Source organism: Anomaloglossus baeobatrachus, chromosome 5 (assembly GCF_048569485.1).
Source record: "Anomaloglossus baeobatrachus isolate aAnoBae1 chromosome 5, aAnoBae1.hap1, whole genome shotgun sequence".
In the NCBI taxonomy this organism is placed as follows: Eukaryota; Metazoa; Chordata; class Amphibia; order Anura; family Aromobatidae; genus Anomaloglossus; species Anomaloglossus baeobatrachus.
In genome coordinates, this window is record NC_134357.1 from 539,227,911 (window position 1) to 539,245,443 (window position 17,533).

Here is a 17,533-nt window from a genome sequence, read left to right on the forward strand (position 1 = left end):
AATAGGAATCCAAGTGGCAAACTGTTGCCCATGAAAGGACTAAACAGTATTTGTAATCCATATGGTCAAGTAGGACGAGAATTGTGATGATCCTTTTTTGGTTCTTTGTTCCTGTCTAAAGATTGCAGAAAACTTTGGCCATCCTCTGGGGAAAGAATGGGAACCACTTTGCCATTTAGCCAAATGAGGAGTTTGGTCGGAAAACCCCAATGATATTGGATACCCCAATCTTTAAGTCAGTAGTATCAGAGAAGGATTTTCGCAAATTCATAGCCTCTCTTAAAATGTCAATAAACACTTTGACGTGTCTAAAGGGATCTGGCAATGATGTGTTATTTTTCATGTACGACAAAAGTTTTTCTTTGGTGTGAAAATAATGAAATTTTAAAATGACATCTCTGGGAATTTCAGCAGCAAGAAACCTAGGCTTAGGCAGACAATGGATCCTATCAATGATAACGTCAGAATCTGATAGAGTCGGAATAACAGTTTTTAATAGGCGTTTGGTGTAGTTCTCGAAGTCATTAGCTGGTATTTTTTCAGGAACGCCCCTGAGCTTCAAGTTATTACGTCTTGACCTGTCCTCAAGGTCTGCAACCTTAGTTTTCAAAGATCGGATTTGGGATTGTAAGTCTTCCTGACCCTGGGTGAGAATCACTGTTTTTTTCTTCTATCCTTGTCATTTTTTCGCCATAGATGTCTAATCTAGCAGTTATAGCCACCAGATCATCTTTCAAAGTTTTAGTTTGTTGCTCCTAGAGCGACATTTATATCAGTCTTAAGAGAAGATATTAAATGAACCATAAACGATTTCATGTCCGCTCTGTCTGGTGCTTTTGTGGCGTCCCAAGGTTGTACATTATCAAGTGTCACCCATGTTTGATCAGTAGTGTTAAGTTCCATTTTAGATCTCTGTTTTCTATGAACAGGGGAAAAAGCCTCATCACTAGAACCTGAAGGGGAATGCATTTTTTGTAGGGTCACGGTAAGTATCTGTTCCTTTACGTTTGTTAGTCCCTGCCTTAGAAGTGTCCATGTCGTCAACTCCCAAGGGGCCGTCCTTGTCTTATTCGAAAAAATTAAATAAAGGCGGTTTGATGTGTTTGGTTTCCGCTTGTGTAATTTTGTCATCATGAGGTAATTCCAGGGCAGCACAACTTCCATTCAAAAAAGTCCTTATGATAAGTGTCACATTGAGACTGTGTTGTTTTGGCGTCTTTTTTTGTACATATAGGGGAAGTGGTAATCTTCTTTGAAACCGTAGGTTGGGAATTTTTTCCGGAATTTGATCCAGGATTCAGTTTTTGTGTTTTGTTTGATAGGTTACTATAAAAAAATTTAGGCTTTGTTTCCGTCTCCATTTTAAATGAAAAGAAATGTTGGTATATGTCAATGTGAATTCAACAACCCCCTTTAAAAATTTTTTAAGAAAAAGGATATTATCCCTTTCAGAGCTACGCCTTTTAAAAGAGAACAAACTAAAAAGTATTAAAGAAGACAATGCAATATGTCTTTAAAGTTTGGACCATGTAAAAAATGTTATCTTCCTTTTTATTATAATCTGGGATAATCAAGTTTAGACTTGTTGCTACGTCTCTATGGCAATCAAAATGGCAGTGGCGTGTGCTTGCTCCAGAGCTGTCTATATAGCGACAATAATATTAGGTCTGGGAGCTTGTGACAGCTTTATTTCCGCATGGTTGATCAGGTATTACAATGGGAACATTAAAGAACAGAGGCTCATTCACCAGAAAGGTATCGGAGGGTGTCAGTGTAATCACAGCTGAGTTTAATGGAGCCAGCTTCTCTGTTGCCACGGGAACAAAGATGGCGGTGGCACTAGCCCACTTCTGAGGTGATTTATTGAGTGGCTTACAAAGGACTCTGAGGGTCACTGTGATTAGGGACAGAGTTTTCTTTTACTTCTGGCAAGATGTGCTGGTATATGGTCACAGTTAAGGATGATAATACTGACAGTGTGAGGACCAGAGATGCGGGGAGATAATGTGTGACAGGAGCACACAAACCGTTCTCTTACAACGCCAAAGTTTTTCATCAATATCTCCGCTGTGCCACCTCAGATTTGTTTGGAAATGGTCTTGAGTTGAAATGCTCCCTAGGCTTTCCCACAAATGGTTCACTAGTTTTTGAGTAAAGGCCGCTTTACACGCTACGATATCGTGACCGATATCGCTATCGTGCATACCCGCCCCCATCGTTTGTGCGTCACGGGCAAATCGCTGCCCGTGGCGCACAAAAACGCGCGGACCCGTCACACCTTCCTTCCTAGCGACATCGCTGTGGCTGGCAAACCGCCTCCTTTCTAAGGGGGCGGTTCGTTCGGCGTCACCACGACGTCACTAAGCGACCGGCCAATAGAAGCGGAGGGGCGGAGATGAGCGAGACGTAACATCCCGCCCACCTCCTTCCTTCTCATTGCTGGCGACCGCAGGTAAGGAGATTCTTCCTCGTTCCTGCGGCGTCATGCTGCCGCAGGAACAACGAACAACATCGTACCTGCAGCTGCAACGATAATTGGGAATGGACCCCCATATCACCAATGAGCGATTTTGAACGGTTTTGCAACGATTCAAAATCGCTCATAGGTGTCACGTGCAACGACATCACTAAAGCGGCCGGATGTGCGTCATAAATTCCGTGACCCCAACGAGATCGCAGGAGCGATGTCGTAGCGTGTAAAGCGGCCTTAAGTTTAATCGAGTATATTAACAGGACACTATTAAATGAAGGTACTTCCACTGGTAATGTAGCAGTTAGATCGCCATTGATTTCTATGAGCCAGTGTCTCCATCACCACGGCAACTAAAATAACTGCTGTACGAGCACACTCCAGAAAATCCTTTCACAGGCTAATGAGGATTTTCTGTGGTCTTTTATGACTGAGGTTAGAAAATATTTTTATTAGTATAAATGTGAGGAGGTGATGGTGCACATTAGCAGGATCATTTTGCTGTCACTAGCTGAACTGGGGACATGAGGAGACAGTATGTTGTGAGGTACGCACTTACTGAACTTCTGCCCGCCATAAATTTTTTTCGAGTATCTCCACTGTGCCACCTCAGATTTCCTCAGGAATAGTCTTGAAATACTCTCCAGACCTTCCCACAGACGGTCCACTGGTTTTTAGTCTGTGAAAATTACTTTAATTTTTGCGTATTTGTCGCTTTTGAAGATGACCGTTGCTCCTTCTCTTTTAAGGGGTACTTTCCATGCTGCGACATCGCAAGCCGATGCTGCGATGTCGAGCGCAATAGTCCCCGCCCCCGTCGCCACAGCGATATCTTGTGATTGCTGGCGTAGAGAACATTATCGCTATGCCGGCTTCACATGCACTCACCTGCTGTGCGACGTCGCTCTGGCCAGCGACCCGCCTCCTTCCTAAGGGGGCGGGTCGTGCGGCGTCACAGCGACTTCACACGGCAGGCGGCCAATAGCAGCAGAGGGGCGGAGATGAGCAGGATGTAAACATCCCGCCCACCTCCTTCTTTACGCATTGCACCCAGGACGCAGGTAGGAGATGTTCCTCGCTCCTGCGGCTTCACACACAGCGATGTGTGCTGCCGCAGGAACGAGGAACTGCATCGTACCTGTCGCTGCACCGACATTATGGAAATGTCGGACCCTACACCGATTATACGATAACGACGCTTTTGCGCTCGTTAATCGTATCAAAAAGAATTTGCACACTACGATATCGACTGCGTCTCCGGATGTGCGGCACTTTCGATTTGACCCCACCGACATTGCACCTGCGATGTCGTAGTGTGCAAAGCCCGCCTAAGGCTGTGGCATCATCACCGGCAAGCTCCTCCTCCTCTTTTTTTTTTTTTTTTTTTTTTTTTTTTTTAAATCCGTGAGTACACAATAGCCAGAGACTTATGGGGGTGCATTACACAATAATGGGGCTGTATAATACAATATGAAAGACCCCTTATACATACTGTGGTGATGCATTATAATACTTGGAGGTATATTGGATGCATTAAATGGTATTGGGGCTGTATAATACAATATAAAGAACTATGGGGCTGAATTAAAAAACATGGAGGACAATGGGGCTGCATTATAATATATGGAGGCCTATGGGTGTGCATTATAATACATGGAGGCCTATAGAGTGTATTAAGTTGTATTGGGGCTGCATGCTACAATATGAAGGACTATGGGGTGCATTATAAAATATGGAGGACTATGGGGGTTACATTATAATATATGGAAAACAGTTGGTTGAATTATAATATATGGATGACTATGGGTGCTGTATAATACATGGAGGACTATGGGGGTGCATTATAAAACATGCTGGACTATGGGGGGTGCATTATAATATATGGAGGACTATGGGTTGTAGTATCATATATGGAGGAGTATGGGATGAATTATAATACATGGAGGACTATTGGGGTGTATTCTAATATACAGTATGAAGGGTTATGTGGGACCCATTATACTATATGGAATGGTATGTAGGGTCCATTATAGTATTTGGAGAGCAATATACAAGGGTGGACAAACCAACAAGCATGGGATGGGAAAGTTTTGAGTCTCTTTGTCTCAGCACTCAGCATTCCCATGGTCTGCTATACATCTTTCCCTCAGCACCCAGCTTTCCCATGCTCTGATATCATGGGGAAGGTGGGTGCTGAGGAAAAGATATAAAAACATAGGAAAGCTAGGTGCTGATAGAAAAAGGGATTTCAAATAATGGGAAACATGGTTACTGAGGGAAAAAGTCCAGTGTCAGCCACACTATCCCGTACCCTGAGTGTCGGTGTACAGTTGGGGGGGGTCCCAGGTCCAAACTTTGCAGCCCCCAATGCTGTGTGCTACCTCCAATACTGTGTGCCAGCCTCCAAAGCTTTGCACCTCCGAGTAGTGTGTGTGCCAGTTCCCAGTGCTGTATGCCAGGTCCCATTGCTGTGTACCTCCAAGTAGTGTGTGTGCCAGTTCCCAGTGCTATGTGCCAACCCCCCGTACTATGTCCCCTCCAGTAGTGTGTGCGCCAGCCCTCAATGCTGTGTACCTCCGAGTAGTGTGTGTCAGCCCCCAATGCTGTGTACCTCCGAGTGCTGTGTGCCAGCCCCAATGCTGTGTGCCATCTTCGAGTAGTGAGTGTGCCAGCTCCCAGTGTTATGTGACAGCCCCCAGTACTGTGTGCCAGCCCCCAATATTATGTGCCAGCCCCAGTGCTGTGTACCCCTCAGGAGTGCTGTGTGCCAGCACCCAAAGCTGTGTACCTCCGAATAGTGTGTGTGCCAGCTTCCAGTGCTGTGTACCAGCCCCCAATGCTGTGTACCTCCGAGTTGTGTGTGCCAGTGCTGTGTGCCAGCCCCCAGTGCTGTGTGCCAGCCCCCAGTGCTGTGTGCCAGCCCCCAGTGCTGTGTGCCAGCCCCCAGTGCTGTGTGCCAGCCCCCAGTGCTGTGTGCCATGCCTCAGTGCGGTGTGCCATGCTTCAGTGCTGTGTGCCATCTTTCAGTGCTGTGTGCCATCTTTCAGTGCTGTGTGCCATCCCTCAGTGCTGTGTACCCCAAGTAGTTTGTGTGCCATCTCCCTGTGCTGTGTACCAGCTCCCAGCGTTATGTACCCCCTAGTAGTGTGTGTGCCCCCCTCAGTGCTTTGTGTCAGCCCCCAGTGCTTTGTGCCCCCTCAGTGCTGTATAACCCCCACTATTGTCAGGGCCCCTCCAGTGCTGTTCGTGCCCCCCTGATGATGTCTATGATCCCCGAGTACTGTCCATGCCCCCCTAGTGCTGTCTGCACCACCTAATGCTGTCTGTGCTGCTGCCAGTGTTGTCCATGCCATGGTCAGTGCTGCCTGTGTCCCCAGTCGTGTCTGTGCCCCCCTAGTGCTGTCTGTGCTCTTTACTCCCCAGTTATTTCTGCCACCACCCCAGTGCTGTGTGCCATCACCCAGAAGCTGTGTACTTGACACTGCTGTCCATGCCCCCATTGCTGTCCATGCCCCCTTGGTGATGTCCATACGCCACCAGTGCTGTCCATGCCCCCCCCCCCAGTGCTGTCCATGCTGCCCATGCCACCGCTAGTGCTGTCTGTGCCCACCAGTAACGTCCGTGCCCCACAGTGATGTATATGCCCCTCCTTTGATGTATATGCCCCAAGCCTCTCCTGTGATGTATGTACCCCCAGCGTCTCCTGTAATTTATGCGCCGTAGCGTCTTCTGTAATGTCTATGTCCCCATCCTCTCCAAACCGAGACAAACCTGGAAAAGCAGTTGTGAAAAGAAATATGATGAATATCACCAAACCTCACCGCCGCACAAAAGAGAAGCAGCTCCATTAAAGATGAGTTAATTAATTATTTGAACAAATATAACAGGGTAATTTTCAAGTTAATAATTTTGTGCGGCCCCCGATGGTTGGTAGAAAATTCCAAATGGTCCCCAGCAGTAAAAAGGTTTCCCACCCCTGCTGTAAACTGTAATCAACTTGTGTTACTGACAATCCACAAAATAGGGGGAGGGGGGTTTGTTACAAAGGGCGCAGGGAGCAATGTGAGGGGAATATTATGGAGAGGGGCAGTTTTGAGGGGCTGCTAGTATGAACAGGCTCAGTGTGGGGATGGACATTATGCAGAGAGGGAGTGTGGGGGAACGGGACATTATGGAGAGGGGTGTGTGGGGGAATATTCTGGAGAACAGCTGTGTAGGGGGACATTATGGAGATATATATATATAGAGGGTCAGTGTGGGGGTCAGTGAGGGGCAATTATTCAGGGGTGCATCATGGAAGATATATTTATATGGCAGTATGATGATACTTTTATGGTCACTGTGTTGGGAAGAGCTGCTGAAGGTGGAGAAGAGGGAAGTCTGTAGAGACTAACTCTGGGCATGAAATCTCATCTGTATTACATGGAGATAAAAGGGACGGACATTACTTCAATCAGAGAAATTGTCATCTATAAAGGTACCTGTAGGTAAAAAAAATTTTGTGATACTGGTTACGTCTCATCAGTACTGAGCTTCTGTAATGTGGTGTTCTGCTCTAATCTCATCATGGGTCTTGGCATCGTCAGACTCTGTTCACACTGCAGAGTCTGACACGACACCTGGTGCTGTTGAGTTACTCTCAGAGCCGTGCGTTGACCAGTTTTGTACTCGCTGTTTATTGGTCTAGCATAAGTTAATTCCTGCTAGAGTCACAGATTGCTGATGACCTATCACAGCCACCTCCTCCCTTTTAAAGATGGTGAAACCTGGTCCCTCATACTGATTTTAGCTCCAGCTTTGCTCCAGCGATATCTGTCTTTGTGCATGGTGATCCGGTTATTTGTGAACAGTTGTATGCTATTTGGTGTGCGGTGGAAATATCCATGTTGTTTGTTTATTTCCCCCTGAGCACTTTGTCTTTTCCCCTGTTTCGACTTGCTGTGAGTCTGACTCTTGGTTTTCCCTTGTCTGTCCGGTATTTGTTTGATTCATTACTCCTGTCCCAGCCCCCCCAGGAGGTGGGGGGAGGAGGTGTTAGACAAGGGCAATTCAGGAGTTAGGGCTACAGTTGTGGTCCAGACCTCGCCACCATCTGGCGTATTTCTGGAATAAGGGACAGTCAGGGTCCCTAGTCTGAGGGCAAGTCTTAGGTGCCCCCTACTCCTAGTTACTGTGGCATGCCCTGTAATAGGTTCCTGTATAGTCCACAGTCTGATGATGGCTGGTAATGGCATCTCCCAGTATCTCCTTACCATTGTTGAGGACATACTGGGAATTGTAGGTTCAAGCGATACATGTATGGGGCTGACATGACATTACAATTGATCTCTACACTTGCTTGATGCTGTATATATGTACTAAGTGTCGTTCTGGTAGTGCATTCATATGGTGACGATGGTTCTGACACTGCATTCGAATCCTGACGATGGTTCTGACGATGGTTCTGACGCTGCTTTCATGTACTGTGGTGGGTTATGGCATCTCATTAATATACTGATGGTGGTTCTGGTGCCGCACTCATCTTGTGATGGTGGTTCTGATTTTCTACAAATATAGCAATCCATAACGTGCTTCATGGCTATGTTAAAACTTATACTCAAACCTCTAAGTTTTGAGTATTTTTATGAGGAGGATTTGGTGAGTTTCTGCTCCAAAAACTCAGCTTTAAGCTGCACTACAGTGGTGGTTTTTTTTCTTTTTTTTATTATACCACTGTAGTTTTGCTTTAAATCTCAGTCCCCCGAGCTCTGTCTTATACTTATCTTACCTGTTCTGGTGATGTACTGATGGTGGTTCTGGTGATGTATTCATGTAATTATCCATTTCAATTTTTTTGACCCTTGGGATTGAATCAGTATGACTATATGGCCTTTGGACCAAAAATTGTTGTGCACCCCTAATCTACATGTTTACTCTTATTTACAGTATTTGTATTATTACATTGGATCTTTATTATTTTCCATCTTCTTCCTATTCAGATCACTACAATAACTCAGGGGAGATCTTCTATATAAGACAGTTTTCCTGATTGATCCGTCAAGGATGGATATGGACAGGAACAAGATGGTGGAGAGAATATTACACCTCACCCTAGAGATCCTCTTCCGGCTTACTGGAGAGGTGAGAGATTCTGATGACGTCACATTACATCATTCTTATCTATGGAAATAACAGATGGACAGAACTGGAGAGGTGAGGACTCTGGAAATGTCGTTAGTGAGAAATTATTACTGTGTCTCTCCATAACCAGGATTACATATTAGTGAAGATGCCATCTCACCACCTGATACATGAGGACATCAATGCCCAGAAGATCCTAGAACTCACCTACAAGATGATTGAGCTGCTGACTGGAGAGGTGACACTGCTGGGAATACTGGGACATTATACAGTAATGCTATGAAGGGATCGGGGGATGACTGTATCATTGTATGTGTCAGGTTCCTATAAGGTGTCAGGATGTCGCTGTCTATTTCTCCATGGAGGAGTGGGAGTATTTAGAAGGACACAAAGATCTGTACAAGGACGTCATGATGGAGGTTCCTCAGCCCCTCACATCACCAGGTAATAGACAGGACTAAATACACACGACCTATAATTATCTGTATGTAAGGAATGAATTCAGTCCCTGTATGTGTTTCCTCCAGTTCTATCCAGTAACAGGACAACACCAGAGAGATGTCCCCGTCCTCTTCTTCCACAGGACTGTAAGCAAGAAGATCCCGATGTTCCTCAGGATCATCAGGTAGATGGAGAGAAGGTGTCATGAAATCTCCCTATGATGTGTAGACGGCTGTGAAGGTCTTATGCTCAGTCTTGTTTTATCCACCAGTATTATATGTGTTATACTTGTGTAATGAGAGCGGTGGAGATGGCAGGATTAGAGCTGATCATAGATGTGACTTCTCCATCTGTCTGTGACTTTTACAATATTTGTTTCAGGGTGAAGATCTGACCCTTATTAATACTGCAGGGAGATATGTGAGGAGTGATGAGGGGTGTAAAGAGGAGATTCCTACATATGACTACCCAGGTGAGTAGTGACCACTAAATGCAGAGAATAAACAAATTAATTTTAATCCTGCTGAGGGAAGAGCAAAGTACTGTAATGTGCAGGTGTGGAGAAAGGGCAGACTGCCCACGTATGCACACTCAAATCTTTTGATGTGCCCTCAGCAGGTCAGAAATCCGTGTGCGCAGGAGCAATGGAGGTCTCTGTGTGGGTGATGAAGGACTCATCATTCACATGGAGCTGGGAAGGAAGAAGGCTAATTTTTCTACTTTTATTTTTTATTTTATTTTTTTGCTGAAAGACTCATGTGGGGTTTGTTTTTTGTGGGGTTGGCATTATTATTAGTACCATTTTCTGGCACATAATATATTTATCACTTTCCATTCCAATTTTTGGGATGCAGCATGAACAAAAACTAGCAATTCAGGAATTTGTTTTTATTTTTTTTCTATGCCAATCACCATGTTGCAAAAGTGACAAGAGCTTTATTCTTCAGGTCAGTACGGTTACAATGATACGACATTTATATAACTATTTTTTCATTGTTACGTTTAAACAATAACAGTTTTATAGAAAAGTATTGTTTTTGCATCACTGTATTCTGAGAGCTACAGCTTTTTTTTTTCCCCACTAATCGGGCTGTGTCGCAGCTTGTTTTTCTTGCGGGGCTAAATGTTGTTTTCAGCGACACCATATTTATTTAGATACATCTTTTTTATCACGTTTTATTGCACTTTTATTTTGGAGATCTCATGAAAGAAATATCACTTCTTGCCACATGCTGTTTATTTTTTTTTTTTTTGTTTTCTTTTCCAGCATTTTCTTTTAGGGGTTAAATAGGGCTGTCAGATGAGCCAAGTGAGCCAGACAGAACTCTTATTGGCATTGGGGATTAATTCGGTTATATAGTTCAACTAATGTAGGTGTCTTTGGGGATTTCCAATAACTATTTATGCAATATCTGACAGCAACTAGAATGTGAACTAATAAACCCCTGGATTCCCAAGGGAACTCCTCTATACCCATGTTTAGCACTGCCAGACCTGGATTCGGATTAATAGGATTGCCTGCCAGCTCACTCATCAAGCCAAACACCTCCAACCAGAACGAGAAAACCTTTGGACAAGCCCACTAGCAGTGACCAAGAGTACCCCTTTGGAGGCAGCCCTTCCAACAATGTAGCGAATAATTTGGGAGGAACTGTGCTAAGTTGGCTGGGGACCGATACCATCGCAGGTGTACTTTTTTCAGTTGCTCCAGATGATTTATACACTTGGAGTATTTTTGGATATTTGCTGATGCCGAGTGCCAGTTTGAAGGAGAGGTAGAGACACTCAACTCCACGTCCCATTTATTCATATAAGGAGATTTTTGCTCTTCGGGAGGGGGGGGGGGTTATTGAGCCATTTGTATGTCGAAGAGATACCTTTTGGATTTAATTTATCTTTTTAAATAGCAAAGCCTTTGTTGTAGGTAACAGAGGATTCGACTTTGGAGGAAATTTAGAGGCCAGAAAATGACTAATTTGGATGTGTTGATAGAAACAACCCTTTAAAGAGGGGTGTTCCCATACTAGTTCATTTAAGGGGTTAACACTGAAATCAGAGTATAGATCCGTCAGCACTGTAATGCCCGATCCCTCCCACCTGGCCAGATTCAAAAAGGGGATTTGAGACTCCAACTACTTGAGGGAAATCTCTGAAAGAAGAATCTGAATCTTTTGAATCAAGTCATTTCGGCAGACCTCCAGGGAGGCTGACATGGTAGGAACACACTGGGAGAACCATGAACTGCTCAAAAACTCTTCTTCCATCATTCTTCTCACTGAGCCCTGGCGAGACAGGAAATTTTCAATCTGAGCCCATCTATGTGAATTACCTGGACGCCACCACTCCTTTAGTGATTTAATTAGTAAGGCTTTATAATATGCCGTTATGTTTGGGGTGCCCAATCCCCCTAAGTCATATGGGGGGTATAACACTTTACCTGCGACCCTAGCCCTTTTATTACCCCATACAAATTTGTTAGTCAACAATTGAAGTTTCATCAGGGTTTTGTGAGAAATTTTGATGGGTAGGCATCTGAGCACATACAATATTTTGGGGAAGAAAAACATTTTAAAGGACTGTATCCTGGCCATCCAGGACAACGATATTTTTTCATATCTTCCCAATTCCTTTTCTAAATTTTGGATCATAGGTTCCAAATTTTCTTTAATTAACATCTGCGATGGTGTCAAGCTTAATACCCAAATAAGGTATCCCCCTTCGCACCATTTGAATTGAAAGGCCCCCTCCAGAGCATTCCTGGCTTCCACCGGTATATTAAACGGCAATATCAAAGACTTTGCCGCATTAAGCTTATAATACGACACTTTAGAAAAGTTTGATAATTTGTTCACCACTGCTGGAATCAAAACTACAGGGTTAGAACAGGAAATTATCACATCGTCTGCGTATAACCCAAGTTTATGTTCAAATTCCTCAACTCTTATACCAGAAATGGCTATGTTTTTTCGTATAGCTTCCGCCAGAGGTTCTACCACTAAAGCAAAAATAGCAGGGGACAATGGACACCCCTGGTGAGTGCCATTACTTATTTGAAATTTAGATGACAGAAACCCCGATGCCAACACTGACGCATACTTGAGACGTCTTTGATCATCCTGGAGCTGATCATTTTGGTGAGCCTTTGCCATTCTGGCTATTCTTCCATCCATTCTAATGGTCTGTTTTCTACCACCTCTGTTTTTGCTTTCCATTTTAAAGCATTGGAGATCATTGTCTGCACTTTAGAAGTTTTACCCTCTCCAATCAAATTTTTAATCATTGTACATTGTTCTTCTGAGCGATGTCTCAAGTGACCCATATTTCTCAGGATTTCATGTACAACATGTGCCGGTTTCACTCTTAAATAAGGTCCACCTGATTCACATTTACCTCCACACTGCTATTATTTTGCACACCCCCCCCCCCATTTCAATTAATTATTCAAATACAGACTCAGAAACCTGCAGATCATGAATGCGGAGTTTCGTGGTTTTCTAAGAATCTACTGCACTAACTGGTAAATTGTTTGACATGTGTTGATATAATTTATACCAAAATCAGTGAATAATCTGGTTAGTCATATTGGACTGCTATTATTTTGAACACTACTGTAAGTCTTAATTTTTTGAAAGTCCCAAAATTTTAATAAGTGCAAATTTCATCTATCTGAATATACAAGCACCACTAATATACAATAAAATAAGTTGCAAAAAAAAAACGTTCTCAGAATCATTGGGAAATATAGAAACATTTTAAAGTTATTACCATATTAAGTCAAATTTCAAAAGTGTGGTCTGGTCAGAAAGGTGAACACTTGCTTCTTAGGGTAGGGGATAAGGAAATACTGTTAACCCAGACTTACACTTTCTCAAAGTTTCATGCTTTTTTGGTCATGCTCCTCTCTTCTTCACAAATGGAGTTGTAACTGTCATTGATTGTGTAAGACAGACACCACATAATGGCACTGACTGATCCCTTTATGATTCTCTAAACTGCTAGTGACCTAACATCAGGATCTAGTGGTTCTTGATTTGAGGTCTATTGTCAAATTGAGAAACTGAAATTTTGGAAATCGCTTCTAATATCTATGAATATTTTATATAAAAATGTTGTAACATTTTGTATTTTAAGGTTATTTTATTTGAAAATAATAATTGTTTTTACTCTTCGCAGATGATAGTGAAAGGAAATCACAGGGACATCTGACATCTCCAATTTTTAAATCCAGTGACCTTAATATCACGCAAGATACAATAGAAGTGTATTCCATTACTCCAGATATACCATCCTCCCTTCACAGCAAAGATCTATCATCTAATCCTGTTAAACAGGTCCAATTTTCTAATTCATCACAGATTAGTAAGAAAATGAAGCATAACAAAAGGAGTGTTCAAAACCAAAATGATCTCACAAAAAATAAGCCACTTTCACATTCAGAATATGGAAAAAGCTTTTCTTCAAATTATGAAAAAATTGATACAAAGGATAAAGTATTTTCATGTTCGAAGTGTGAGAAAAAGTTCACTCAGAAATCGAAGCTTGTACAACATGAGAGAATGCATACAAGGGAAAAGCTATATTCATGTCTAGAATGTACCAAACGTTTTAAACACAGATCAGCTTGTTTGATCCATAAGAGAGTTCACACAGGGGAAAAGCCATATTCATGTTCTGAATGTGGAAAATTGTATAGAATGAAACAACATCTTGATAGACATCAGAGAAGTCACACAGGGGAGAAGCCATATTCATGTTCAGAATGTGGGAAATGTTTTACAGAAAAATCTAAACTAAGATCACATCAAAGAAGTCACACAGGGGAGAAGCCGTTTTCATGTTCAGAATGTGGGAAATGTTTTACAGAAAAATCTAAACTAAGATCACATCAAAGAAGTCACACAGGGGAGAAGCCGTATTCATGTTCAGAATGTGGGAAATGTTTTGCCGTAAAAGAACGTCTTGTGAATCATCATAGAACACACACAGGGGAGAAGCCATATTTTTGTTCAGAGTGTGGGAAATGTTTTAAATATAGAACAACTCTTAATGATCATAAGGTAATTCACACAGGGGACAAGCCATATGCATGTTCAGAATGTAACAAATGTTTTGCAAAGAAATCAATTCTTGTTGGACATCAAATATCTCACACAGGGGTGAAAGCATATCCATGCTTAGAATGTGGTAAATGTTTTAGAAGCAAATCACGTCTTGCTACACATAAAATAATTCACACAAGGGAGAAGACACACACATGTTCAGAATGTGAGATATGTTTTGCAAATAAATCTGATCTTGTTAGACATCAAATATTTCATACAGGGGAGAAATCATATTCATGTTTAGAATGTGGGAAATGGTTTACAGATATATCAGATCTTGTTACACATAATAGAACTCACACACAGAACAAGCCTTCATCATATTAGAAGGTCAGAAATGTTGCTAAAAAAAAAAAAAAACACATGGAAATGTGCAAATTGTACAAGAGATGTAACCAGGATTGTCAACTTAAAGTTAAATAAGCAAAAAAGAAGGGGAAAACTTGGCGCTAAAACTTGGCGCTTAACCCCGTCACCCCCTGGCGATTTTTCCATTTTTCATTTTAGTTTTTTTTTCCTCCCCTTCTTCCAAGAGCCATAACTTTTTTTATATTTCTGTCAATATAGCCATATGAAGGCTTGATTTTTTTGCAGGATGAGTTGTACTTTTGAACAACACTATTCATTCTGACCCATATTATACTGAAAACTGGGAAAAAATTTCAAGTGCGGTGAAATTGCTAAAAAAAAAGTGCAATTCCCCCATTTTTTTTTTTTTAATTTTTTTTTTACTACCATGTTCACTATATGGTAAAACTGACCTGGCATTATGATTCCACAGGTCAGTACAAGTTTATAGATACCAAACTTGTATAATTTTACTTTTTTCTTAGTGTTCAAAAAAATTTAGAAGTTTGTTAAAAAAAAAAAAAATGCACTTTTGTTGCCATTTTCCGAGACCCATAGTGTTCTCATTTTTCAGGACCTGGGGCTCAGTGATGGCTTATTTTTTGAGCTGTCATTTTTAATTTATACCATTTTTGCTTAGATGTGATGTTTTGTTCGCCTGTTAGGGCATTTTAATGCAATGTTGCGGTGACCAAAGTAACGTAATTTTAGCTTTAGCGTTTTTATCTTGCTACGCCGTTTACTGATCAGATTAATTTTATATTTTGATAGATCGGGCATTTCTGAAACCGGCAATACCAAATATGGATATGAGTTGGATTTGTCTTTTTTTTTTTTGTTTGTTTATTTTGAGGCAAAAGGGGGTGATTTGAACTTTCAGGGTTTTTTTTTAACTTTGTTATATATATATATATATATTATATTATATTATATTATATTATATTATATATATATATATATATATATATATATATATATATATATATATATATTTATTTTACTAGTCCCCATACGGGACTTTATGACTCTACTATCTGATTGCTTCTACTGTTCAGAGCAATGCTTAACCCCTTAACGACCCATGACGTACTAGGTACGTCATGGATCGTGTGCAGTAAATCCCCGCTCCCTGCCGTGGACAGGCGGCGGCGATACTCGCACACATCAGCTGTTTTCAACAGCTGACATGTGTGCCTGCTAGTCGCTTCCACCCGCGATTATTAACCCTTTACATCTCGCTGCTAAAATCTGGCAGCGAGATGTATATGCGCGCGGCCATTATTCTGACTTACCCCGCCCCCATCGGTAGTCACGTGACATGATCACGTGACTTCCAGTGGTTGCCATGGTAGCACACGGTCATGTGATGACGCCTGTACCTAACATGAGTCATTTACTCTCAATGCCGGAATACAGCCATCATTGAAAGTAAAGCACCATATCTGCAGACCTTAGCTCTGTAGCTGTGATCTGGAGATATGGCAGAGCGATCGGATTGCTGATCGCTATAGCCCCCGTTTTTAAAAAATTAAAAAAAAAAAAAAAAACTTAAAAGTTCAAATCATCCCCCTTTCACCCCATTGAAAATTAAAGAGTTAAAAAAAATAAATATACACATATTTGGTATCGCCGCGTTCAGAAATGCCTGATCTATCAAAATATAAAATCAATTAATCTGATCAGTTAACGGCGTAGCTGCAAAAAATGCCAAACGCCAAAATTACGTTTTTTGGTCACCGCAAGTTTTGCGCAAAACGCAATAACAAGCGATCAAATGGTACCATTAGAAACGTCAGCTCGAGACGTAAAAAATAAGTCATCACTGAGCCATAGATCCCAAAAAATGAGAACACTACGAGTTTCGGAAAATGGCGCAAAACGTGCGCCACTTTTATTAGACAAATTCCTGAATTTTTTTAAACTCCTTAGATACAAGTAAACCTATGCATGTTTGGTGTCTACAAACTCCCACCGACCTGAGGCATCACACTGACACATCAGTTTTACCATATAGTGAACACGGTGAATAAAATATCCTAAAAACTATTGTGTGATCACACTTTTTTTGCAATTTTTCCGCACTTGGAATTTTTTTGCCGTTTTCCAGTACATTATATGGCAAAACTTATAGTTCCAATTAAAACTACAACTCGTCCCGCAAAAACCAAGCCCTCATATGGCACGATTGACGAAAAAATAAAAATGTTACTGCTCTTGGAAGAAAGAGAGGGGAAACCCCCCCCCCCGGAAAAACGCAAAATGCCTGGGGGCTGAAGGGGTTAATAATCTCTGTGATCAGGAGAAATTCTGTGTTCCTGGGGGTGCTGGCGCTCTGCTGGCATTCACAGAAAGTGAGTCGTGACAGTCAGCAACAGGGGTTATTTATTATCTGACCTCGCTCTCTCATGTCAAACCATTGGCAGCAAGTGATCGCGTTACAGGACTTCATTGGTCAGATAAGTTGATATAAGTAATTTATTTCACTTGACGCTTTTCTTCCTAAATTGGGTTCATCAGGATTGTTCTGAGTATAATATCTATGAAGACGTACATGTCATAGGAGCACTAAAAGGGTTTATGATTCAACTTTTAGCTTTTATTGCTTTAATACATTAGATGTCTCTCTATATACAGTATATATAAATCTATCATTAGTTTTCACGATTGTGTTGATTTCTGGTTTATTCTAGCTTTACTCCAAGGTAGAGATGGTGAGGACCTGCTAGAGCGAGCCATCATGGAGTGAGGGCACCACAAGGGTGTGGACCTTCACACTAGGTAGGGAAAGATTAGGGTGAGTACAGTGTTTAACAGGGTCACCTACAGTTGGGTCCATATATATTTGGACAGAAACATTTTTCACATTTTTGTTCTGTACATTACCACTATGGATTCTGAACAAAACAATTCAGATGCAGTTGAAGTTCAGACTTTCAGCTTTACTTCAGTGGGTTGAACAAAATGATTGCATAAAAATGTCAGGAACTAAAGCAGGGTTGGGCAATTAATTTTCCCATGGGGCCGCATGAGAAATCGGGATGGTTTTAGAGGG

The 17,533-nt window shown here is 41.9% G+C and overlaps 1 protein-coding gene across 1 annotated transcript in view; it reads left to right on the forward strand.

Moving 5' to 3' along the window:
* LOC142312203 (uncharacterized) overlaps window positions 1-15,019 on the forward strand; it is a 38,995-nt gene extending 23,976 nt beyond the window's left edge. The window contains exons 2-7 of the mRNA XM_075351109.1: window positions 8,449-8,590; window positions 8,721-8,828; window positions 8,911-9,034; window positions 9,118-9,215; window positions 9,413-9,503; window positions 13,205-15,019. Coding sequence (XP_075207224.1) covers window positions 8,513-8,590; window positions 8,721-8,828; window positions 8,911-9,034; window positions 9,118-9,215; window positions 9,413-9,503; window positions 13,205-14,460 — 1,755 coding nt within the window. The 5' untranslated portion in view covers window positions 8,449-8,512 and the 3' untranslated portion in view covers window positions 14,461-15,019. The remainder of the gene's footprint in view (window positions 1-8,448; window positions 8,591-8,720; window positions 8,829-8,910; window positions 9,035-9,117; window positions 9,216-9,412; window positions 9,504-13,204) is intronic.
* The last annotated feature ends 2,514 nt before the right edge of the window (window positions 15,020-17,533 follow it).